Genomic DNA, 26,098 nt, shown 5'->3' with positions numbered 1-26,098 from the left:
ATTTTAAGGAGGCAATTAAGCACACCCCCTGTTGAAAGTAATGGTACTGAAAAGGGCTGAATCATATCCAGTGTTTGAGTGCAGCCTAATATTTTTAAAAGAGCCGTAAAAGGTGCTTCGTAGCACTAATTTGATCAATACAAATATGGCAGTTTGCATTGGTGCAAATAATCCAAAATGATTGCGTTGTGCAGAATGGTGCATTGTAGACAGCATAACATTTCCGGTACAAGAATGAATACATTACAGTTCTTAAATCATTTATCTTCAGACTATCATGTGAGGTATGTTAGTCTTGAAACAATTTGCTGTGGGCTACCCATTTTCCCGTATCTGAAAGAAGGACTCTGTCAACAGCTCTGTCTGATAATTTGGCTATTATTGCTATGTGTGGCTTTGAAAAGTCAAGTTCACTATCTCTAGAGTCTGCCTATGTAGAGCTTATGGGGACAGAATGTGACTGTTGCCCCTTGCTAATGTATTTCAGTATTAAAATATAGTATACAGACTACTAAACCGTTACATAAATAGTTGTAAGAGCTTGCGGATACTTGAAGTCTTAGAGTGCCAAGGGTAGTTCATGATAGCTGTTACATGACCCCGAGCTCACAAACATGTTAAACCCATTGAAAGAAAATAGGTCAACATCAATGCCAGGATTAGGCTAGAATTTGAAAACATGGGGTATAGATTTTTTTTATTTTTTAAAAAAACCTGCTTTTATAATACATCTAGCTAAAATGTCCACTTTCTTTAGATGAAAAAATAGACTCCAAGGCATGTGAAGCAGCGTCTCAAGAAGAGCTTTACACTTCTCCAGATCAAGAGAAGCTGCAGTCTTCCTTTACTCAGAAATATCAAGCCTGCAAAGAGAACCTTCAAAGTACCAGCCAACTTACTCTTTCTTCAGAAATTGTCTATAGTCAAGAATTGAATTTACCAGAAGGAGTAGAGATCATAAGCATCAAACCATCAGCAGGTTTGTAATTTAAAGGGGGGGTGGGTTGTGGGGGGGGGGGTTAACTTTGGATTTACAGTGGTATCTTGGTTCTCAAACTTAATCTGTTCCGGGAGTCTACTGAACTCCCAAAACTGTTCAAAAACCAAGTCGCGGCTTCTAATTGGCTGCAGGAGCTTCCTGCACTCAATTAGAAGCTGCGGAAGCCGCATCGGACAGTCGGCTTCCAAAAAACATTCGCAAACCAGAACACTCACTTCTGGGTTTGCGGTGTTTGGGAGCCATTTCGGGAGCCAAGCCGTTCGAGTGCCAAGGTACCACTCTATTTGTACTTCCTGATTTTGGGGGGCGGGGGCTGTCAGTTTGGAATTCTATATTTTTCTTGTTATACTTTATTTAAACTTGTTGATCATTTAATGCTGGTCACCTCTAGGAGATTTACAGTATTTTAAAAAATAAATTTATCTGATATCCTGAGGGTTTCTTTCTTCCTAATTTCAGGTCACCTGAGTTCTTCTTCCATTTATCCTGTATGCCGTGCACCTTATCTTCTGGCAACTTTGTGCTCAGATGGTAAGGTTAGGTTTTGGAGGTGCAGATTAGCAGTGGAATCAGGTGTGACGTCTGTAGCAGAGAGTATTACGAACAGTGGCATGTATGTATGGGAAGAATGGCCATTGCTAATAGAAGATGGACTTCTTAGCAGTAGTGCTCTTTTTGTGCCAGGCCAAGCTCTGGAAATCAGCTGTGCACATACAAATCGCTTAGCTGTGGCATATAAGCGAACACCAACCATAAACAGTCGTTCATCTCAAGACTTTTTGGTGACGGTTGGAATTTTTGAATGCGAATCTACTGGAGGCTCTTGCTGGATCTTGGAACAAACGCTTCACTTAGATGAGCTAAACCCAACATTGGACTCTTTGGGTGTTGACAGCAGTTCAGTGATAGATGGAAATGAGAATTTAATACCTAGAACAAATCATATGGTTCACCTAGACTGGATGTCTAGAGAAGACGGCTCGCATATCCTAACAGTAGGCATTGGGGCAAAGCTGTATATGTTTGGTCAGCTGTCTGGGAAGATGCAAGAACAAAGTGGTAAGGAAATGCTCGTACTGCCTGTGTGGGAAAATGCTAAAACGTCATGCTCTTCTAGATTTATATTGCTAAGATGCGTGGATTTAGTTTCATCAGTAGAAGGTTCACCACCTTTACCTGTTTCTTTATCTTGGGTTCGTGATGGCATCCTCGTAGTTGGGATGGATTGTGAAATGCATGTTTATTCTCAGTGGCAGCCCCCTACGAAGCAAGAACCAGTTACTCTAGACTCTTACAGTGGGAGTACACCATCCATAATAAGCTTAATGAAACAAAGTCAGTCATCTGGTGGTCACCCACCCAAGAGGACATTGACCAGATCCATGACAAGTCTTGCTCAGAAACTGAGTGGGAAACGAACTGTATATGATCTGTCCCTGGAGATGGAAGATTCTGGCCTCTTTGAAGCAGCTCATACATTATGTCCTACTTTACCTCAGTACCATCCTCTGCAGCTTTTGGAACTCATGGATCTAGGGAAAGTGCGTAGAGCAAAAGCCATCCTCTCTCATCTTGTGAAATGCATTGCTGGAGAAGTTATTGCCATTGACGATCCCGAGCATGAAAAGCGGTACCGTTCTCTCTCAATCTGTGCCAGTGGGAGCAGTACTCGGGACCCCATGACATTTAGCAAATGTACTATTACAGACTATACAGAAATAGACTCTGTTCCACCACTACCTTTATATGCATTGCTTGCCGCAGATGAGGACTGCTCATATACATCATGTACAGAGAAGTCTAATAACCAAAGAACCCTTAAGAAGCAAGAGGTGGCAGATGAAAATTATGACGATCTCTTTCAGAATTCCAATCTACATACGGATGATCTCACTATGTTTGAAGTAGATGAAGAAGATAAAAAGCCAAAGGTTATTGATCTTTCTCAGTACAGTCCAACTTACTTTGGACCAGAGCATGCTCAAGTTCTTTCGCGGCACTTGCTTCACGCTAGCTTACCCGGTCTCACCAGGATGGAGCAGATGTCTTTGATGGCCTTGGTCGATACAATTGCCATTACCAGCACTGATATAGGAGAAAGCAGAGACAAAAGCAAGGGTGAGTTTTCTCATGATTTGTTTAAATGAGATATTTACCTTCTCAAAACTGTTTCAGAATTTCTATGTACAGTATGCTTGTTTAGATACTCATCTGATGTGCTATATACTTAAAGTCCATAGTTAAACCAAGCTTTAGAAATCGAATGATATCCATTTGTCAGGGGAACAGACACCACTGGCAGAATGGAGTCCTCCTCTCCCTCTGCACCCCAGAAAACTGCTTGTGGGGAGAAGTTTGAGGACCCGGAGCAGATTTTGGGGCATGTGAACAGAGGCTGCAGGGGGCAGAGAAGAAGGGGACATTCTGTTGTGATAATTGTGATTGTGTGATGTTGGATGTGGCCCTTAGGCTAAAAACCTTTGAATACTTCCCTGGAGTACAATGGAACTTGGTTCTGAGTTAACATGTTTAGATTGCACTTTGAAATACAAAGGCCAATACTGTTATAATCCATTAGCTAGAATTGCTAATAGTCACAGAATGTATTTGTTTATTATGAAAGGGTTTGGAAGTCTATGAAATCTGAGGGACCAAAGTAGGTGAAACTTAATTCCACAGGCATACAATAGAAAGGATTTAATTGGATTGGTTTTGAAGGATACAGTGGTTTAGCATCATATTGGGATATAGTTCAACTATGGCAGCCCATGTAGGCTTCAGCCCTTTAGGAACCTTTTATACTTATTTTATATTTGTCAGGTCTTACACATGGTTAGTTGATTGGTTTCAGAAGTTGCCTCCCACTGAAACACTTGCTTAGGCATATAACGTGATAGCTGCCCTCTGAGAATCAAAGAGCTCTGTGAATGAAATAGAGCAGTTACAGTTTTTGATTTAGTGGTAGGTACTTAGAGATGAGGGAGAGAGTCATTCTAAGCTACCCAATGTTGTATCTGGACTGTATTATTTTGCAAATGTCCAACATTCATTTCCTTTGTATCCAGACTATATTCCTTCTGGATGTAATATGTAACACAATTGTGCACTGAAAAATACCACAATATAATTACGCAGGACTTCAGCTATACTTATTGCCTGTGAGCAAATTAATGAACACTATAATTGTCTACAATATTAATTTAGAATAGTTTTTGATTGCTAGTAAATCAGTTTTTACTGCACACTGGTTTCCTGACATTATAAAATTGTCGAACCATGTGTTCCTAATGCGATTTAAATGATGTGAAACAAGATGATGGGTGGAATGAATATCTACATTTTCCATGAAGAATTAAATTATATACACTGAACATTTAATCATAGGAGGAGAAACACTTGATGAATGTGGTTTAAAGTTTCTTTTGGCTGTACGTCTTCACTCTTTTATGACAACTTCGTTGCCACCTGCTCACAGAGCCCAGCTCCTTCACCAAGGTAATGGTTTTCACTCTGCCTATAGTATCAATTTTACATTATGTAGGGCAACATTTTTAGAAACAATTGATTTTTGAGGAAACGTTAGCCTTCGGGAGCTCTGTCATTGTGCTGATGTAGGCTTTCATAGTTCTCCACTCAGCAACTGGATTTCCTTTGTATGATTGCACAACTAGGGCTGCCTGGGCAATTGTTGTTTTGGCTTGGTTTGGGGCTCTTCATGTAATGCAGGTATATGGAACCTCAGACCCAGGGACCAGATGTGGCTCTCAAGGCCTCTCGGTTAGCCTCTAGGATTCTCCCCAAGTCATCTACCCTCTTCACTTCACATCCCCTCACTGGCACTGACTGCTTCATGCTTTTGCCTGACTGGAATGTGTCATTTAACTCTTAATAATGCCTCTTGTTTTCCTGAATGGAGTGATGTCTGACTTTGTAGGCTATATTCTAGCTACCCCAAAGTAAGACTGTGGCCTTCAGACTGAAAAAAGTTTTCCCACCCCTGATGTAAGGCTTATGGGGGCTTTATAGAGATTGACATAATTCCATATTCAACTTAACCATAAAATGCCCACGTAACATATTTAGACTGGTAAATCTAATGTGCCTACTTGCAAAAAGCCAAATTATGTGATGTGGATCCTTTGGATGTTATACTAAGATCTCCAAAGTCTTCTGAAACGTTGATTACAAGAAGCAAAAAAAAAAAAAAAAAAAAAAAAAAAAAGCATTTAGCATGATAGCATGTTATAAATTATACAGCTATAACAATATAATCTCTTTGAACAATTTAGGCTTATCTTCTAGTCATTTTGCCTGGGCGTTTCATTCAGTAGCAGGAGAAGAACTGCTAAACATGCTTCCTGCAATGCAAAAAAGTGATCCAACATGGTCAGAGCTCAGAGCTATGGGTGTAGGATGGTGGGTTCGAAATACCCATAGCTTACGGAGATGCATTGAGAAGGTAAATACTTTGATAGCATGTTGTTTTATGATTTTGGAATGTTCTTAAGCAAAAACACCAGTATTTTCAGCATGGGTAACTAAAACTAAAATGTGTACTTTCTTTATATTTTACCTTTTTGATAGAAAAAAGATAAGTAGATAAGAAAAGAAATATAAAAAGCAAATGAACCAATTTAGACAAAGGGAAAGGAAGCTTAGTCCTGCGGTCATTGATAGTCTGAGAGGAGAAGGTGGCATGTAGCCAATGGAAAGGATCTTTCACACTCAGCCTTTTCTGCTAAATCAGGGGTGAGGAACTGGATCCAGCCAGTGAGCTAGATCCATGATTTTCAACAGGTGGACAGGGCCACTCACCTTTCTATCACCGGGCACCATCTGATTCACCTTTAAAGGTGATTCAATTGTAAGCACACTCATAAGCGTTCACCAATTCATTCTTTTTTTTTTTAAGCCCCTGCTTAATTTAAAGCTGGGACTGCAGCGGAAGAAAATATATTTTCAACTGCATTTTAAGCCCAGACCAAAGATCTCTGCCTGCGTTTGACACTGAATTTAAATTTATGGAACTTCATTGTGTAATGGTTGTATTTGGAAGGCCACACATGTATGTTCACATCCTGCAAGTGAAAGACCAGGAGAAGGCCCTGAGTGTAACTTCTCCCTCTTTTAAAAAGGGTTTCTTCTTCTAATGTGAAGGGAGATTCCGTAGTCAAGCAAACACTGGTTTTCCTAGTTCTATCATTCCATACAGTGAAGGGAGCGGGGAGCCAAGTATGAGAATCTAAGCCTGTTCCTGATCTCTCTTCCTGGATTTTGAGGATGCATGAGGGGAGGGATGGAAGGCAAAGTCCCATTGCACAAACTGAAGTCCATTCTGTTCACACATCGACAGTGTTGGCTACAAACCATTAATTCTCATTTATCATATGCATTGTACCATGTGTTTTCAGGTTGCTTTTTTGTTGTTGCAAGACATCATTGTAGGAATTTATTTTAATTCATTTCAATAAGTCATTCAGCTCATACTATGTCCCTTTAAAAACCACCAGTGTCCTTCAAGTTTAATCTAAATATAAGATGAAGATTATTAAAACCATTGTTTTTAGAGTCGCCTGGCCTTGAGCCATTTACAATAAGCAGAAGTTTATTTTGCTGATGGTTATGGTGTACTCTACAAAGTGCACTCTGTAAGGTGCTCAAATTCAGGACGAAAGGGAGAAATGTGCTAAGAGGAAGGCACGTTTGGCAAACCCTCACCATGATCAACTCCCGCCAGGAAACCTATGTCCCCTGTGGAAGGATGTGTGGATCCCAAATTAGCCTCCACAGTCACTTACACTCACTGTTAAGACCGTGTTCATGCCTATGAGTGATTGCCAAAGAAGAAGAAATCTTATAACAATGAGCAGCACTGACATAAACGTTTTTACCTTGACTCAAATATTATTGTTCAGCATTGCTTGCAGTCATCTAGATAGAAATGTATGAAATCGGTAATGCTTAGGTACACCGTTATCTTTACAGGTCGCTAAAGCAGCCTTTCAAAGAAACAATGACCCTTTAGATGCGGCCATTTTTTATCTTGCAATGAAAAAGAAGGCTGTGATTTGGGGATTATACAGGTACAGATTTATAACTCGATTTAATTCAGTACATGTGGATAATTAACTTGGTTACTTTTACTTTTTTTACTATCAGTTTTTGAAGCTTCTGTGATTTCCAGTAGCTGTTCATTATTGATGTCATAGCACACCTGTTCTGCCAAGTTTTTAACCAGTCATAACGGAGGTGTTAGATTCCTGTTAGCACCTTTGCCATTGATTCATGGTCTACTTCAGGAATCTGTTCTGTCTCCCATGTTGTTCAACATCTCTTTGTGTAACTACTGAGAGAAGTCATTTGAGGATTTTGCATGCAGATGACGTGCAGCTCTGTTACTCTTTTTCATCTATTACCAAGAAAACTGTTGGGGTTCTAGCTGGTAGCTCTGAATTGTATACATCTTGTTCATCACTACTAAAGGACCAAAGCCTGGAGCAAGTTTAAAGCAACAACAACAAAACACTTAGTGCTAGGACTATCATAAAAATAGAGGAGAGACAGACAAAATGTGAGAATATAAATGGCTCTTTTTTAAAAAACAGCAACTCAGAAAAATGGACTCTTCAAAAAAATGGGGAACACAGGGATTACTTAAGATACAGTACTGATAAACTGAGTTAGATCACACCAGGGCCAGGAGGGAACTAGAAAGACTCATACAGTGGTACCCCGCAAGACGAACGCCTCGCGAGACGAAAAACTCGCAAAACGAAAGGTTTTTTCGTTTTCGAGTTGCCTCGCAAGACGAATTTCCCTATGGGCTTGCTTCGCAAAACGAAGCTTGCCCCGGGGACAGCGGGTCTTCTCTTTTGAAGCAAGGGGCGGCGGGGAGATCGCTTCTCCCCACCGCCCCTTGCTTCAAAAGAGGTCTGCCCCCGGACCTCTTTTGAAGCAAGGGGCTGCGGGGAGATCGCTTCTCCCGGTGCTCCGAAGCGGGGTGGGGGGGCGGGAACACCTGCCCCAGCCGCAGGGCTTCGTAGCGCTGCTGCGAAGCCAGGCGGGGGGGCGGGAACACCTGCCCCAGCCACCCCGCTTCGGAACGCTGCTCCGAAGCGGGGTGGGGGGGCGGGAACACCTGCCCCAGCCGCTGGGCTTCGTAGCGCTGCTGCGAAGCCGGGCGGGGGGCGGGAACACCTGCCCCAGCCACCCCGCTTCGGAACGCTGCTCCGAAGCGGGGTGGGGGGGCGGGAACACTTGCCCCAGCCACCGGGCTTCGTAGCGCTGCTGCGAAGCCAGGCGGGGGGCGGGAACACCTGCCCCAGCCACCCCGCTTCGGAACGCTGCTCCGAAGCGGGGTGGGGGGGGCGGGAACACTTGCCCCAGCCACCGGGCTTCGTAGCGCTGCTGCGAAGCCGGGCGGGGGGGCGGGAACACCTGCCCCAGCCACCCCAATTCGGAACGCTGCTCCGAAGCGGGGTGGGGGGGGCGGGAACACTTGCCCCAGCCGCCGGGCTTCGTAGCGCTGCTGCGAAGCCGGGCGGGGGGCGGGAACACCTGCCCCAGCCACCCCGCTTCGGAACGCTGCTCCGAAGCGGGGTGGGGGGGCGGGAACACTTGCCCCAGCCACCGGGCTTCGTAGCGCTGCTGCGAAGCCGGGCGGGGGGCGGGAACACCTGCCCCAGCCACCCCGCTTCGGAACGCTGCTCCGAAGCGGGGTGGGGGGGCGGGAACACTTGCCCCAGCCACCGGGCTTCGTAGCGCTGCTGCGAAGCCGGGCGGGGGGCGGGAACACCTGCCCCAGCCACCCCGCTTCGGAACGCTGCTCCGAAGCGGGGTGGGGGGGCGGGAACACCTGCCCCAGCCACTGGGCTTCGTAGCGCTGCTGCGAAGCCGGGCGGGGGGCGGGAACACCTGCCCCAGCCACCCCGCTTCGGAACGCTGCTCCGAAGCGGGGTGGGGGGGCGGGAACACCTGCCCCAGCCACCGGGCTTCGTAGCGCTGCTGCGAAGCCGGGCGGGGGGCGGGAACACCTGCCCCAGCCACCCCGCTTCGGAACGCTGCTCCGAAGCGTGGTGGGGGGGCGGGAACACCTTCTGAAGGCGGGCGGGGGGCGAAAGTCTTTGTCCCCCCTGCCTGCCTTCCCAGGGGCTTTTAAATCGCCCCGGACAGCGGAGAAGTCCTCCGCTGTCCCGGGGCGATTTTAAAATGCCGCCCGCCAGCATTTTAAGATCGCCCGGACAGCGGAGAAGTCCTCCGCTGTCCCAGGGTTTTTTAAAATGCTGGGGGTGGGAAGAAAAGCCCTTGTCCCCCCCCCCCCCAGCCTTCAGAAGAGGTCCGAGGACAGTCTGTCCCCGGACCTGGTCTGAAGGCGGTTTCCCTAGGAACGCATTAATTGATTTTCAATGCATTCCTATGGGAAACCGTGCATCGCAAGACGAAAAAACCGCAAGACGAAGAGACTTGCGGAACGAATTAATTTCGTCTTGCGAGGCACCACTGTACTGAGGAGAAACATATAGACCACAGTCGCAACTCAGAAACAAAAACAGGAATGATAGACAAAGACTAATGGTACAAAGTAACAGACAAGCAAATGTTTAAAACTAATTGCACACACTGCAATATACTGGCTTGAGCCATGGAAGACCCGACAGAGAGTACACTCATCATCTGCTTCACTCGAAGGCATAAATGATCTGATGATAGTTTCAGACTGAGTAAAATCCAGAAACTTAGGTATTTTGAAGCAAAACAGTGTTCCTTTCTTCATCCTTTAGGTGAGCTTGAGACCCATGAGAAAACATATTTGCATGCACATAGAAATAACTTGCAGATAAGACTAATGGTCCTGTCTTTTCCTAATGTATAGAAATTTTCAGAAGCAAGTTGAATTGCTGTTTGAACTTTGAGTAGGGTCTATCCTGTGATATTTGGATAATATGCTTACCAGTATTTTTTCCCCTGGATGCTCCTGAACCAATCACTTACTTATTAGAATACATTCTGATTTAATCATGTGTATTAAATATTTGCATTTTCAGATCTCTAAACGACACTAAGATGACGCAGTTCTTTGGACACAATTTTACTGAAGACAGATGGCGTAAAGCTGCATTGAAGAATGCCTTTTCACTGCTAGGCAAACAACGCTTTGAACATTCTGCAGCGTTTTTCTTGTTGGCTGGTCACCTAAAAGATGCCGTTGAGGTAAGTAGGAAGAAACTACCTCTTGAGACTAGTGATAAATATTTAGAACAGGGGCTATAACTATTACCATAATTACGTAATGTGCTGTTACAGGAAAAATATTAGGCTTGAATTCTTAAAAGAAAAATGTCATTGGCTTGGCTTACCATGGTTAAAGATTTCAAATGCCTCTGTACTTGGAATCAAAGAAGGGACTGTGAAATCATCTCCAATGCACTTATGATTTTTCTCTTTAACCCAGTGTTCTACTCAGTTCAGAATGTGCATACTGATATTCATGTTTTCAAGTTAGTGACATTGTACTGCTTAAAAAATAACCTATTTCAAGGACTTAGCTACTACTGGCGTTAAGGTTAAGGTAATGGGTCTAGGATTGTCTTTTTCTTTGACTCTTTTGTGTATATAACTTTGACACTTTGTATTGACTGGTAATAAATGTACATTTGTAATAAATATTGATTATATTTAGATTTAGTGGGCATTCCTCACTCTTCCACCAGTAAGAAAATTAAAAGCACCCCCTTCAATTTTCAACAAACTGCAATTGGTCATTTCATAGTTGTCTGAACAAGCCAATTTAAGGCTCTGGTTTCTGATTCTGGCTTTTGGAGATAAGCCATAATTCAACTAATTGCAGTTCCAAATTCAGACAAAACAATAAACTGCAGTTAATTGAAAACGGACGCTGTAGGTAAGAACAGTATTTATTGGGGGGGAAAGCTTCATAAGCCAGCTTTGCTTTTAATTAACTTGTTGGGTATTAGGCTGAATACTTTTCTGACATTTCTGCAAAATATCAGCAGGTAGATTGTTTAGAAAGCTGTCCAAATAATGAGCTGTAATCCAACATTTGTTTTCCATTTACATATTAAGTTTCTTAAAACAAAACCCAGTGGAGATACAAATTGACAGAAACAATTTTTAAAAGTAATCCTATGTTTGTTTCAAAAAGGTCTGCCTAGAGAAACTAAATGATATTCAATTGGCTCTTATAATAGCAAGACTTTATGAGCCAGAGTTTGAAGTATCTGGGACTTACAAATCAGTTCTACAGAAGAGAATTCTGGGAAGCAGACATCATACTAAAGAGAGTCCATCAAGCACACATGCTGATCCTTTTCTTCGGAGTATGGCTTATTGGATTTTGGAGGATTATAGCCATGCTCTTGATACTCTTATAAGCCAACCCATTTTGGATGAGGAAGGTAAGCTGGGACACTTTATATGTGCTGTTCATTAGGAAACATATAAAGAATCTATCATCTGAAGAAAATACCTTTTGAGTTTATATCAGTAAAAGACAGCAAAGAATTGCTATTCTGGTTCAGACTGGTAGTCCAGATGGACATTGTTCACAACAGTGAACGGACATTTAGCTACATAAGAAATGAATCTCTCAACAAAGGGGAAAATGGGCAGGGTCAGAAAGAAAATCTGTCACAGTCTGATTCTAGTTACAAAATGGGAGCTTTGAGTGATCATTACAGTGCTGGTTCTCAGGTATGTTACTATGTATATGAAAACCTTCACTTTGATATGATCATATCATTTGAAGAATATCTGTAGACATCTGCTATTTACTTTTTCTGTTCGACATGAACCTCTTCTGTAGAAACAATTTTTTTTCAGAAATACATGTCTGTTCACACTGGAGGATATGAGAAGAGAGCAAGAGTACATGAGTACAAAGTTCATGAATCCAACGTTCTTACACATAATGATAAACCAATTGTTTATTGTTTGAAATTGAGACAGTACTGAGCTAAATGAATTCATGATGTGATTCTTTTTATAAGGCAGATACAAATATAATTTTCTTACATGTTTTGAATATAAACCTCATGGGGAGTCTGTCCTACTGCACATTATAAACATAGTCGTGGGATAATATTACATACAATTGTAGTTCCAGGGGATTTATTGTATTAGAACTGGAAATGGTTGGGTTCTTTTATGAAATAAATAAATCATTAACACTAATCTCTGATGCAATGTCTTTACAGATGAAGGCAATGTGTCAAGATGTAACCCTTCAGTGTTCAATTTTTATAATTACCTGAGGACACATCCTCTCTTGTTGAGACGCCATTTTGGGTCTTCTGATTTATCTTCCACAAGGATTTGTGTAACAGGAGAAAATGGACTGGCAGATGAAATCAATTTAAGGGAAAGAAGATTGTTTTTTACAACTGCATATGCTCACTTAAAAGCTGGCTGTCCCATGCTGGCTTTGGAAGTGTTATCAAAGATGCCCAAAGTGGTAAAAAAGTCAAAGCCTTTAGGAAGAACATCTAGCTTAATGGACACTAGTAAAGGCTGCTCACCCTCTTCTCCAGGACCACTGGAATCAAAGGATAACAAACCTTTCAGCATTGACTGGTCACAACCTATCGTCAATGGTCTGGAATCATCTTCAGATGGGTCTTCAGGTAAACATTCAAATTCTGCTCTTTTGTTTGACTGGAGTCAACCAAGCACAGTTTTCCAGGATGAGCCTTTTGAGCTAAAGTGGGACAGTGACAAAGATGATGAAAGTGAAGACTGTATTGTAATGAAACCTTTGCAGAAGGAAGTGAGTGAGAAACCAAATGAAGTTAGTTCTAGCTATACAGAAACCTACAGTTCAGGTGCCGAAAATGAGGTTTTCACTTCATCAGAAGACATCATCTCTGCACAGCTGAAATTTAGGGCATGCTTGAAGATCCTTACAGTGGAGCTTCGTACATTATCTACCGGCTATGAAGTAGATGGTGGAAAATTAAGATACCAGCTGTATCACTGGCTTGAAAGAGAAGTGGTAGCTCTTCAGAAAACCTGTGACTATAGTGTTGAAACAGAAGATGTTCAGCCAGGAATTAGCCCAGTAATGGATGAACCTTCATCAAATGAAATGACCGAAGAACTATCAGACACACAGCAAAATACACAGCAGAGAGAATACCTTCAAAGAAGACAGTGGCTTGTAAAATATCAATCACTTTTGCGGATGTTTCTAAGTTACTGTATCCTTCATGGATCTCATGGTGGAGGCTTGGCATCTGTACGTATGGAACTGATTTTACTGCTTCAAGAATCTCAGCAGGTATGGAGTTTTCTTCTTGTAGTATCGATGTAGTATTAAAATATGAATAGTTAAGAGGAAAAGTATATTATTGGCAAAATATGATTATGGTGCCCATTAATGTATTTCTGGTTCAGTATATAAAGATATCTCTATAATTTCTTCAAATAACACATGTCTAAATAGTTTTGCATCCACACATAAGTATTTAACTATCATATCTAGTATCCTCACAGCTCTTTAAGGACAGGGGAGGCAGAACCTTCTTAGGATTGGCTTTGCAAGCCAAATTTGATCCACCTGCCAGATGTATTACTTTGCATGTCTCCCCCTTCCCATTTTAAATTCCCAATCTCAGAAGATTAGTAGGGGGGTATGGGGAGACTTGCACAGGCTTTAAGAAAGCCCCCATGCTCCCATTTCAGCCTGAAATAGTAGCATGGGGACTCTATTAAAGTCCTTTCCAAAAGCGCTTTTTGAAGCACTCAACCGCGTCTCCTTTAAGTGAAGGGGGCAGCTGCATAAAACTGCCCTTTTGGGAAGCACTTTAAGGCAGTCCCCACACTCCTGTTGCAGCTGACACGGGAACATGAGGGGTGCCTTACATTACTTTACAAAAGGGCTGTTTGAAGCAGCTCACACACTTGTCCAAGTGGGTGGTAACTGGGGAGAGGGGAGCGGAAACTTCTTTTCTCCCCACTGTTGCCACTGGTGCCCACCTAATTCCAGAAGTACATGAACTGCTTTAAGAAGCATTTTTGAGAAGCACTCTAATCCCTGCTTATCAGCTAATAAGTGGAGATTAAAATCTTGCCTTGGCTGTACAATCCTGTTCCCTGCTGAACAGAAGTAGAAAGTATCCATTGATCTGGTGGTGTTAGCTGCTGGGTGGGTGAGCATGATTTGAGGGAAATGGCCAGCAAGCAAAATTGGACCCCCTGACAGGCAGAGATTGGCCTACGGGCTGGAGATGCCTCACCCTTTTTAGGATAAAGACAGGAGCAGTTTGTCATGTTGAAGCTTACTGAATTATAAGTGAGCTTGTGTGTCGTGACATTTCCCATTGTTGCAACATACGGCTGACCTCCATGCCACAATAATCAACTCATTTTCTCATTTCAGACATGTTTTTCTGTTTATTGCACTGTCACTTTGTTTACAAAGTAGACAAATACAAGCAACAGTTTATTCAGGTTGCTGAACTAGTTTGGCAATGCAATCTTTCTGCTGCATCTTCACCTTCCCACTGTTGTGTATGTTGTGTATGCATTGAGTAGCTCCAAGAGCACAAATTTGTCCTCAACTCTACTTCCATCTGCAATACTAGATGGTCAGCCATTAATTAATTAAATTTTTTTTGGGGGGGCAACATTTTTCAATACGGATCTGCACACCTCAAAGCAGGAATAACTTCAGATTTGTGCAAAAGTACACCCCTCTGGTTAATAAAGCATGCTGTACCATTATATCACACATGCATTATATCCATGCATATGGACTGAACTATAAAAATCACAGATTCTGTGGGGGGGGATCCTGTGATTTCTAAAGGATCTGTTCTCATTCTACCCTTTCAAATTCCTCCTTTGAGGAAAATAAGGCTTGGAATGTCAGTTTCACCTCCCATCTCTCATTCCCCTTTCTCAAAAAACTAGTCTGAAGTTGACAGTTCAATCCTCTACATGTCTACTCACAATTCAGACCCATTGATTTCAGTTGGACTTACTCTCAGATGAATGAATTGTAATCTTAAAGAGTGACATGGAGGACTACCTTAGCAAAAAGATAAAAAATACAACAAGGGAGAAGCTAAGGCAGTCACAGCAAAGTTGCATAATTGAAGGACATTAAATGGTAAAGGGAGATAAACCACCAAAAAGAGGCAACAGTGAATCTACTCCCAAAATACTCTGCACAGGTAACCATTGGCAAAGGTGCACATGGTCTTATATGAGAGAGAAAATAATTCTGAAACTGCCGCTCACTCCTGCACCTCCCTCTGTATACATCACCATGTGGCACAGAATTTCACAAGGGAAACATGCTTCATGCAACATTCATTGCTGTGTGTGGACACAAACTGGCAATTTAGCTTAACACAATTACTGGTGTTACAATGCCTAAAACGTAATAGGGGCCAGCTTGAGGCAGGGTTTCCTGCAACCAGATCTAGAGAGAGCCCTCCAATCTCAGGACTCAGTAGTCATTTGTTGGAGCTGAGGCTTAAATCGAAACTTCGGGATGCAGCAGGTGAAAGTTTTGCTGATCCGACATTGATCATAAATTAGCCCGGCCAATTCAGAAACCTTACGCTCCCTGCCCAATCACAAGGCCACTTTCAAAACACCGCTTGTTCAAGAGGGCAAGTAATTTGCCAGGCTGGTCACCAGCTTATATAATAACATACTGGATTCCTGTTTAGCTTTGAGTAATTTTTTGAGAGGGAAGAGGCAAACCATTAAGGTTATCACTTCAAATGTGTATATGTATCATCAGCAGGAATTCCGTAAGAAGGAAACAATCACTGTTAATAATCAATGCTAGTATTTACAGGAATTCAGCTATTAAAATATGCTTTCTATTATTCTCCCCACCCCAAGGAACTGTTGCTTCATTCGCCTACTAATACTGTATCTGAGCAGAGTTCAATACCACTTCTGTTTGCCTGTACTGCAAGTGCCAAAACCGTGGTGGCCAATCCTTTGCTGCATCTTAGTAACCTGACTCATGACATACTACATGCTATAGTAAACCTTCATGCGCCTCCCAGTCCAGATGTACAAAATAATAAGGCAAGTATTATTACAAGTAACTTTATTTTTGTCTTTGAATAAGTCTTTTTTAAACAATTGAAAATATGGTGGGATTCAACTAAGCGAAACAGGGTCCTCTTGCACAACAGAACTTTCTTCTGTTTACGCATACTGCACTAAATGCCACGTTGCATTTCACCCATTTATATCTATGCACATGTATTCCCTGGCACAAAAGTCTGCCCTTGGAATTACTTTAATTAAGACCACGTTGGTGCGAGTGTGTTTTGTTCATTTTTAAATAGATGCTGGCACGTTATGTCATGTGACATACTGTGTTTGACTTGATAATTTGTTTCTGGAAACGAGAGGTTCCAACATTACATAAACAACAATTCTTGTCTGATGTGTAATGTGTCCTCTAAAACTTTCTTCCAGATCCATGTAATGCATACGTTAGCTGCATCTCTGTCAGCTTGCATATACCAGTCTCTCTGTGGTGGTCACAGCTACAGGTAATGATCTTTAAAATAAATGAATGTGAGCTTTGATGCTCAGTGAGAGAAATAATTCCCTATTTGCAGTCCTACTTGAGGTATAAAAATACACAAATCTTTCCCCCCAGCTTCTGCCTCTGTGTGTATTCTATGATAAAGGGTTATGATGTTCTGTGGTCTTTTGAAATATTAGATGTAAATGGACAAACTTAATTACATCTCTTATTTAACAGAACTATGGCTACTTATGGTAAGATAATCATTTGGTCCTTTTGTAAGTTACAGACCCCAGATTCCACCCTTTTATATTCTTTGCTTGTGACTCTGTAACCAGGTGGGTAGTAGGGGTAGAGTGGTATAGCAATCTTTGATTAAACCAGCACACAAAGTTTGTGCATAACTACAAACTACAGTGTAAAATAAGATTCACAAACCAACTTCAAACCATGGTGTATGATCCTGGTTTGCTTACCTCAAACCATGTTAGCGATCTTGGTTGAGTTCGGTGGAAAAGGAAATTAGACTTAAGCTAAACAAACTATAGTTTAGCATTATATGAACCGGGTTTGTAGGTTGAAAGACACTCTAAAACAGGCATAGGCAAACTCGGCCCTCCAGATGTTTTGGGACTACAGTTCCCATCATCCCTGACCACTGGTCCTGTTAGCTAGGGATCATGGGAGTTGTAGTCCCATGTTTGCCTATGCCTGCTCTGTGCCATGATTAATAGAAATCGTGGCTTAATTTAATTTAATTTTAACTTTTCTTTTTTAATAGCTCATTACAAGCAAACCAATTCACTGGAACGGTTTACCAAACACTGCTGCTTTCTCACCGGCATTCCTTAAGGACAGCAAGCTTAGATGAAACAGTAACTCCCAATACTGCACCATCTCAGTGGCCAGGTAGTAATGATTTGATTTTATTCGTCTTATCTAGCTTTCTTGACAATAATTAGTGCTGTTCTATTTTTGGTTTATTTAAACAATATATACTGTATAACTACAATTGTCTCTGAAAGGTCTTCCAAAAAACCAGAAAGGGTAAAAATCAGTTAAAACTACAAAATCGGACTTCAGTTGAAATGCCTACTGAAAGAAAAACATACTTCAGTTGGTGCCAGAATGTGAACAGGAGGAAGCCTCTTCCCCAAAATTGGGGACACAGGACTTAAACACACACAGTTCCTGGTGGATCCAAGACTGAGCCATGGAGGACCGCTTTCAATGACTCCCACAAATACCTTAGGGCAGGAAAATAAGGGATTAGGTGGTCTTTGAGGTAACCTGGGCCCAAGTTGTTTTAAGGGCCTTGTCAATTAATACAGGAATCTTGAACTTGACTCAGTAGCATATGAATAGCCAGAATAGCCATTTGCTGGAGCTATGTGCTGGTGCTTATCTGTCCGCATCAACAATCTAGCTGTAGTGTTTTGCATTAACTGGAGCCTCCACAGCAGGCCCAATGGTGCATTGCATTAATCGAGCCTTGAGGTGGTACTATGGCATAAATTACCATGGCCAGACTAGCCCTATCCAAAAACTGCCGTAGTTGATGTACCAGCGGCAGCTGGCAAAAGTCACTGCTGGCCACTGAGGGTAACTGAGCTTCCAAGAACACCCCAGAACTCTGATTCTGTTAAGTGCATTCTGGGGAACAGGCCTGTTCCTGAGGATTCATTGATGTAGTTTCAGTTGAAAAAACTACATTTTTACGCCATTATACTCAGTTGGTTTGGGTGGGTTGCAGCAATTACTGCACAAATAATGATTAAACACCCTAAATAGCTCACAGTAAGTTTACTATTGTCTCTGGGGAGAATTGTTTTGTGGTTTTGTGTGTGTTACCAATGCATTTTCTCTTTCTAGGTATAATGGCTTTAATACAGTTATTAAATCATACCGGAGAAGAAGCGCAATCTGGGATCACAGTTTTGCTCTGTGAAATTTTGACAGCGGTCTACCTTAGCCTCTTCATCCATGGTCTCGCCACCCATTCCAGCAATGAGCTGTACAGAATTGTGGCCCACCCTCTTAATGACAAAATGTGGTTTGCTGTCTTTGGTGGAGGAGCAAAGATTCCAAAGAAAGGCCAGGCGCAACAAACATCAAAGATGGGTTAGTTCGCTCTTAGTTTTCTTTACATATAAAACCTTTGTGAACTCTGTTCCTTCCTGTTCCTGCTGCATAAACTGGCTAGGCTGTCTGTCACTGTCTTTCCTCATATCTGCTATAGTTAAATGAAGTAAATAACTGCATTAAGGCTGCAATCCTATGTAGTTCTTACATGGAAGTAGCTGAGCTTGGTTCTAAAGTAAATGTACATTGGTTTGTGCTGTAAATACTTCTAATGTAACTGAAATAGCCATTTCATACCTTACATGTGAAATTAATCAAACAGTTCTAGGTGTTCCAGTATTTGATAGTCTTAAAACAAATTTTCTGTGCAGCCTATTAAATGCCAGTTTAAAAATATAGTCATGATATTTAAATGATTGGTGAAAAAATAATTTATTTTTGTTTGATGTGGCCATATTCCTTTACTCTAAGAGCAGCCTATGTTTTCTCTTTTTGGCAGGTAGGCACTTCCCTATGCCTAGCCCACACCAGGTAGTAGTATTCTCCATGGAATGTGTGGGGTTTACCAAATCTCTAACAGCCATCAGTACTCATAGTCCTACCAAACCTACAGGCAAGATACTAGCTTCAGTCTTAGGCTTTTAAATCCAGTGCTGATATGTGATCTTGCATATGTAGGAATAAAGATACAAAGAAAAATTTCTGTTTGTAAGTCATGACCTCAGGTTTTTATTATGTTTTATTTATATCATGTTAACTATATGAATTGGAGTTGAATTTTTTTTTTTTTTAAAACCCACCACATTGGTCATTCATACATTTGGAACAATCCCTTCGAAATCAGTTTTAAATAACTTCATTATTGAAGGAAGAACATGGCTTGCAATTACCAGAAATATTTCCAATACATTTTTTTGCTCATGAAGACTGCTTGTTTTTGTGTCACATGACCATGCATAAGGCTGTGGATTTCTAACTGTTAATTTAGCATATAAAAGCCGCCTTTAGTTCGTAGCAAAAATGAATCCAGTCGCCATCAAAGATTGTTGTAGGGCAGCAAATAATATAAGCGTAAAACTTGGTGTCTACAGATCCTCTGGTAATGTGACCTGCTTAACATTTCATTTTGGCTGATTTATAATTTGATTTGTGACTGGCATAGGCGACCCAAAATGGCCTTGGCAGAGAAGACTTTATTTAAACATCATCATTCACATATCCTGCTTATCTGACCACAACAAAATGCTGCTTTGTATTCAAATGTCCACATATAATCCATTATAGATAATTTTTAATTACGTCAAACAAATGATCCTGAGGAATAGCTCATGGCTCAGTTGGTAGAGGATGAGACTTCATCTCAGGGTCATGGGGGGTGAGCCCCACACTGGGTGAAAAAGTCCTGTAGAGATGATCCTTTTGGACCCTTCTATTATCTATAACCTACAGTAAACTTGTGTGGTATGCAGATTAGATATGAGTGATGTCAACACTTAGATTCTGAAGGATTCTGATAATGGATTCCTTTGTGGCTTTAGGGTAAAATTTATAGCTCTTGTCATCTGTGAATGTACTTGGAAGTAAGCAAAACCGACTTCAGTAGAACTTGCATGCCAGCACATATTTTAGGATTAACTGCTTTTCATTGGACAGCTCACTTTAGAAAAGAGGAAATACATTTGGTCAGTGTCTGTACTTAACTCTGGATTACAGTGGAATTTTCAGTGATAAAATTGTGTTCCTTCCATGCCTATAAGAAGATTTCAGGTGGGACTAGTGTTTGAAGGCAGGAATCACTGTCAGAAGCTTCAGAGGAAGAAAGATCCAGAAATGGCTACCCATTACTGGAAAGCCATTGAATGTCAGGGCACATGTAAGCTAGATGGACCAATTACAGTGGTACCTTGGTTTACAAACTTAATCTTTTCCGGATGTCCGTTCTTAAACCAAAGCGTTCTTCAACCAAGGTGTGCTTTCCCATAGCAGTGGGGGACTCAATTTACAAATGGAACACACTCAACAGGAAGCGGAACATGTTCTGCTTCCAAGGCAAAGTTCACAAACCAAAACACATACTTCCGGGTTTGCAGCGTTCTTAATCCAAGTTGTTCATAAACTGAGCTGTACTTAAACCAAGGTACCACTGTACTCTGATTTGGTATAAAGCAAGTTTGTGTTCACACGTCTTCCAAAATGTCACAGGTTTAATACTTGTAAAAAGTTACTCTTTTTGTATTTGTGAATTGGGATGGCCTCACACTGAAGAGCCTAATTGGAGGAGGCCAAGATGACAGAGACCTGGGGGTGGGGGAGTAAACTTCCAAGATCCAGCCCAATATGTGCACACACATTTATTTAAAGAATTTATGTACCACCTTCCATCCAATTCTGATTCCAGGATGGAGTACAACAAAACACACACACACACACACACACACACACACACACACACACACAACCCTAATCAGAATTCTCCTTTCCTTTTGGTGTGTTAGCATTTTCATTTATGTAGAAAATAAATTCTTATTTTTTAACTCGTTGGACTAAATATTTTAATAACAGTACTTCTGAAAGAGAAATCTTCCACAGTGAATGATTGGCAGCCTTCCATAAATATATTTGTATTCCTGGAATGTCTAAAGTGATGATGATGTAGTGGAGGATATAGATACTAATACATGGGTGTTGCACTGTGAACTGGAAGCAGGGGTAGACAAAACAGATGTTTATTATTCCAACCCATTTTGGATTCTGCTGGTTGTCCTTTGGCTAAATTCAGATACTTAAGTATTTAACATATAGATATGACACTTCTTCTTATTTTATTATAACAACCCGCTGAGTAGTCCTGAATGCTGTAAGGATATTGTACAGTGCAAATTGTCAACCTTTAAAAAATAACTAGAAGCCCATATTCCTCTTCATTTAGGCTGCTCAGTTGTTTTGCCAATACAAAAGAATAGTAAAATAAAACAGAAAAGTGCCATGCCAAAGTAGTTCCGTGGGAGCAACCTCCCTAAAGTTATTTCAAGCAGTTTGGGACTTTAGATAGCAAATGGAATGCAAACTGGCTGTGCTGATGGTTGCAGTTTTCCAGCGCAAGCTAAGGAATGCTCAAATCTTGCTGCTTGTGTAAAACATGATACAGTCGGGGGTGGTTAATAAGAAAAGGGCATTTTGGAATTTTTGCCTAATTCATATTATACATTTAAATAGACTATTAACATAAGACTTGTCAGGTTTTTTTTACAATAGAACAATCTAAATTATCCAGTGATGTTTAGATTCAATTTGTCGCTTATTTATATTGTCACTTATTTATGTTCCTTTGTTAGTCTTGTTATATACATGTTTTATTAACTTCTTTCTCTGTTTCTCTGTCATGTATAAGAAAAAGTACTACAAGAATATTCCTAACCATTTAAGATATCAATCCTAAACCAGTTTTAGATAAATTTCCTTAGTTATTTTGTAGAGTAAGGAACTTTGTCAGTGAGACTTCATTTCCTGTAATAAGTTTGGCATTTGTCTGTAGTTCCATAACAAATAGCCTACTAGTGCTGCAGGCATAAACAGTAAAATTTAAATCAAGAAAGCAGTTAAGCACAGTGGTTACTGTTTAGATGGGGGTCAGTGGAAGCAAGAATTCAAAAGATCCATTATTTCTCAAGTTCTGTATCATGTAACACTTTCTGTAAGCTTATTTTCCTATGCCTTCATTTCAAACATAAGAAAGCTTTGATATTTTTGTTGAGCTCAAAAACTAATGCACCATATTAAGCAATGCATGTGCATGTTTGATGTGCTAGCTAAAAACCAAAGTTTAAAATACTTTGTATTATAACAGATATGTTTTTATCTTTAAGGTAAGTGAGTTGCATTTTTAAGGAGAATTTTATGAGCATGTTTTGAGACATTATATACTGGAAAAATAAATCTGAATTATTTCTGTGTTATCGTGCACTTCCATTTATAGATTATGTACTCTTAAAACCTGCATGCCAGTGAGAATTTTATTTACTATTAGCAAATAGCAGCACCACATGCTGCTCTTCTGTGGGGATATAAATTGACAGTCTGCATTGTAATATGATAGTTGGAAATTTGATTTCTCAGGTACGCAGAAATGAAAGTTACATTTTTTGCTAAGAATTTTCGCAGTATAATTGCACCTCTTTGGAGGTGTAGGGTTAAGGGAGAGGATAGATAAAGTATTAAGGGTTTGGAAGCCAGAGATTTTTAAAATTGCTAATACTGTAATACTGTACTAGACTTGTGCTTGGTGTTGCAATTAAGACATTTATTTTTAACCTTTATTCTTAAATAGTTTGATGATAGACATCTGGTAAGTGGTTTCTAAACTTTACTAAAAAGATGCGTATTTTTCTCTCTGCAGCCTCTTCTCTAGATGATGGTGAGAAGCAACAGAAGTTTTTAAGAATGTCATCAAAATCCTCTCTAAAAGAGAGTTCACAGACTACTTTACCCTCGATAGAACAAGATGCCCCAAATTACAAAGAGAAATTTATTCCTCCTGAACTTAGTATCTGGGACTACTTCATAGCAAAGGTATTTTATTTTAATTTTTATTCACTTTTGGAATATTTTCCATAAGCAAAAGTGATTCTCACTCTGTCACATACTGGCCTTGCTGGTGAGGTAATTTTTCTTGGCAAAAAGCAGGATCCAGTTTCAGGAAGAAGCACAATCAACTCTTGATTCTTCAAGCAGATACCCTCATTGGCACCACTGAATGCATCTTTTAAGCCTTTACCCACCCCACACCTGATGAAATGTATGATATCAGATGTAGGGCAGGTGGACATGGCTTCCCCAAAATAGTCTTGCAGGCCAAATGGGCAGGAGGCTCTCCAACTCTGGTTTAAAACTGTGTCTTAATATGACATGTTACTTGAATTATTCCAAAAACCCTGCTTGAAAAGCAATCTCTTAACCTTAAATTATTGGCTAAGCAGGTGGAAAAAACGAGCACATCAGCTGTGGACTGATCTTATTTGTAAAAAGCTAGGTAATTAGTAAAGTAGCTTAAGGACAATAGGAGGCAACTCTGAAAGGAAATGGCACCAAGAAATAAAAGGAAAGGTGTGTAGAATATATGAATTACAGTATTTTTCTGTGTATAAGACTAGGTTTCCCCCCTAAAAATAATGTCAAAAATTAGGGGGCTTCATACACGGATACATCTCCCCCCATTTTCTTAAATCTGAGTCCCCCAAAATAGGGAGCATCTTATACATGGGGGTGTCTTATAGACAAAAAAATGAAAGTGTAAGTATAAGGTAAGTATAAATGAAAGAGGGAACCTGGCATTTTTTCTGTATGTATTTCTAAGGCTAAAAGAAATAAATATAGTAAGTTCTTTATTGGTTTTACCCTATTCAAGCCAAGTCATACTAAAAGTAATCTGAAATTGAAATGATAAGCAGATCTCCCTAAGTATTTGAAGCTAGTGTATTTTGTTTTGTGTTTACCTCGATTGAGACTTCCATTTTACCTTTTAGCCATTTCTTCCATCATCGCAAACTAGAATTGAATATGACTCAGAGGAGAGTCAGGAAAGCAGCGATGATGAAGGTGATGATGAATTCTCACCAGACTTAAAGAGTCAGGAACATTCAAATTCAAATTCATATAGGTATGAAATGATTTGATTCATTTGTTTTCCTTTACTGTTTCTACATTTGTTTTCATCTATGAAATGGGAGGCATCTAGGGAAGAGGTAACCTTTCCATCTAATGTTCTCTCCTACACACACCCAAAGTGCTTCTGTACACAAACTGGAACTTGCAGATTTTGTGCCAAGTGAGAGAGGAGGAGAAAGAAGGGAAAACTGAAGGTGGGGGAGATTACATTGTGGGTGGGAGAGAGGGGGGACGTGGAGTGATATTGCAACCCTTTGCGGGTTTGGGAGGTGAGGAAAGAAGAACACATTGTAGTCTTGGGGAGGAATATGGAAGCAGGTGGGGGAAATTCTGTGGTCCTGAGGAGGGAAACTTGGGGGAAGACAACTGAGGCAGGGAGAAGGGAGTTGGTGTATGGAGCAATCAGAGGAACACCCTTTAGTTAATAATAAAAAGGAAAGGGAAACCAGTATTATCTTTTCACAGCTCGTGTATACTTCTTTGTGTATTCTGTTTAGTTGGTCTCTGATGCGGTTGGCTATGGTTCAGCTTGTCCTCCAGAACTTGAAGACTTTCTACCCTATGGCTGGGCATGATCTTTCAGGTCAGTCTGTCTTAGGGGTTTTTTGTTTATATAGAATTCCCTCATATTCCTTAATTAACCCATTTTACTGGTGCTTATTTTTATTAATTCATAAAATTTATACAACTGTTGATAATGAAAAAATAATAATGTGTACATATGTGTACATCCTTGCTTGCAGTTACTTTTTTTAAAAAAATGGTTTTATTCATAAGAAACAATATAAAATAAACATCAATACAATATCACAGTGTGGGATTTCTCTAGTCCCTTGACTTCCCTCTACCCTCTGCATGGTTCCATTATATTTATTATTCATGCATGCATGTCCATATCTTATTTTCCATCTATACACATCTGATTCTATCTGTTATCATAATACTGCAACTGTTCTTTAGTCCTTGCTTGCAGTTACAAGTCTAGTTGAGTTTTAGTTGGTGTAAAAGGCAAACTTGTTTTCCTGAAAGGCATTGTGGGATGGCGTTGTTTAAGGACTGAGAAAATTAGCCTTCTCCTTTTCCTTCTTGAAATACGAATGATTGAATTTTATTATTTCGGTTACAGACCAGTTCCAGCCCACATACAATATCAAGGAAGTCATAAAACACGATAGGCATACATTTGAATTTGCAATTAGGTATAACAGGGACAATACTCTTGAAATATGTGGATGAGAAGCTAATATAATGTCCAGATGCTGAACTAATGATCCCTCTTGAACTTTGTGAGTGAATATTCAAAAGGGACTGAGTGAGAGGAGTTTTAAGGGTAAAGGTTTTGCAAGAATATCATCATGAGCCGCAGGTGCTAAAGCCTCCCTTTACAGAGCTTCTTAAAGAGAGAGGCTTTTTTTTTTACATCCTCCAGTAAAACAGCCAGCTAAAATATTAAATGTGGCTAAACCTGAGCTCATGTTGAACGAGCATATATTTAAGTTACATCCCAAACCATGTTCTAGCAGTAATATTTTTATACTGCCTTTATAAAAAGCACATACGGCCAGCTAACAGGCTAGAATCTATGAAACTGTGAAAAGGGTCTGTTTTGTGTTAAATCTTGAAAATAATTAACAGATGCAGTCATATTAAGGATAATTTTGAGGAACTAAGCTCCATTTAATACCAGGGTGTCGGTGTGGTGTACTAGTTGAGGGTACCAGACTAGAATTGGGAAAATACAAATGTACATTTATTCACGAAGTTTATTAGCTTACCTTGGGCCAGTCACTATCTATTTCACAGAGATAAAAAAATGTGTGTATATCATCTTGAGC

At 40.5% G+C, this 26,098-nt stretch overlaps 1 protein-coding gene across 3 annotated transcripts in view; it reads left to right on the top strand.

Moving 5' to 3' along the window:
- Nucleotides 1-26,098, top strand: part of DMXL1 (Dmx like 1) — a 75,135-nt gene that overhangs the window by 32,670 nt on the left and 16,367 nt on the right. For 2 of the 3 annotated variants that reach the window (XM_077936112.1, XM_028748590.2), the window contains exons 17-31: nt 758-979; nt 1,460-3,118; nt 4,385-4,495; nt 5,290-5,459; nt 6,986-7,083; nt 10,045-10,210; nt 11,163-11,415; nt 12,214-13,292; nt 15,872-16,063; nt 16,463-16,539; nt 17,299-17,426; nt 18,390-18,638; nt 22,996-23,168; nt 24,122-24,255; nt 24,761-24,846. In XM_077936112.1, coding sequence (XP_077792238.1) covers nt 758-979; nt 1,460-3,118; nt 4,385-4,495; nt 5,290-5,459; nt 6,986-7,083; nt 10,045-10,210; nt 11,163-11,415; nt 12,214-13,292; nt 15,872-16,063; nt 16,463-16,539; nt 17,299-17,426; nt 18,390-18,638; nt 22,996-23,168; nt 24,122-24,255; nt 24,761-24,846 — 4,797 coding nt within the window. Of the gene's footprint in view, nt 1-757; nt 980-1,459; nt 3,119-4,384; nt 4,496-5,289; nt 5,460-6,985; nt 7,084-10,044; nt 10,211-11,162; nt 11,416-12,213; nt 13,293-15,871; nt 16,064-16,462; nt 16,540-17,298; nt 17,427-18,389; nt 18,639-19,098; nt 19,213-22,995; nt 23,169-24,121; nt 24,256-24,760; nt 24,847-26,098 lie in introns of all 3 variants that reach the window. The other variant, XM_028748588.2, reaches the window with a different exon arrangement.

This window comes from Podarcis muralis, chromosome 11 (assembly GCF_964188315.1).
Source record: "Podarcis muralis chromosome 11, rPodMur119.hap1.1, whole genome shotgun sequence".
NCBI classification, from domain to species: Eukaryota; Metazoa; Chordata; class Lepidosauria; order Squamata; family Lacertidae; genus Podarcis; species Podarcis muralis.
This window is presented reverse-complemented; position numbering and strand designations above follow the sequence as displayed.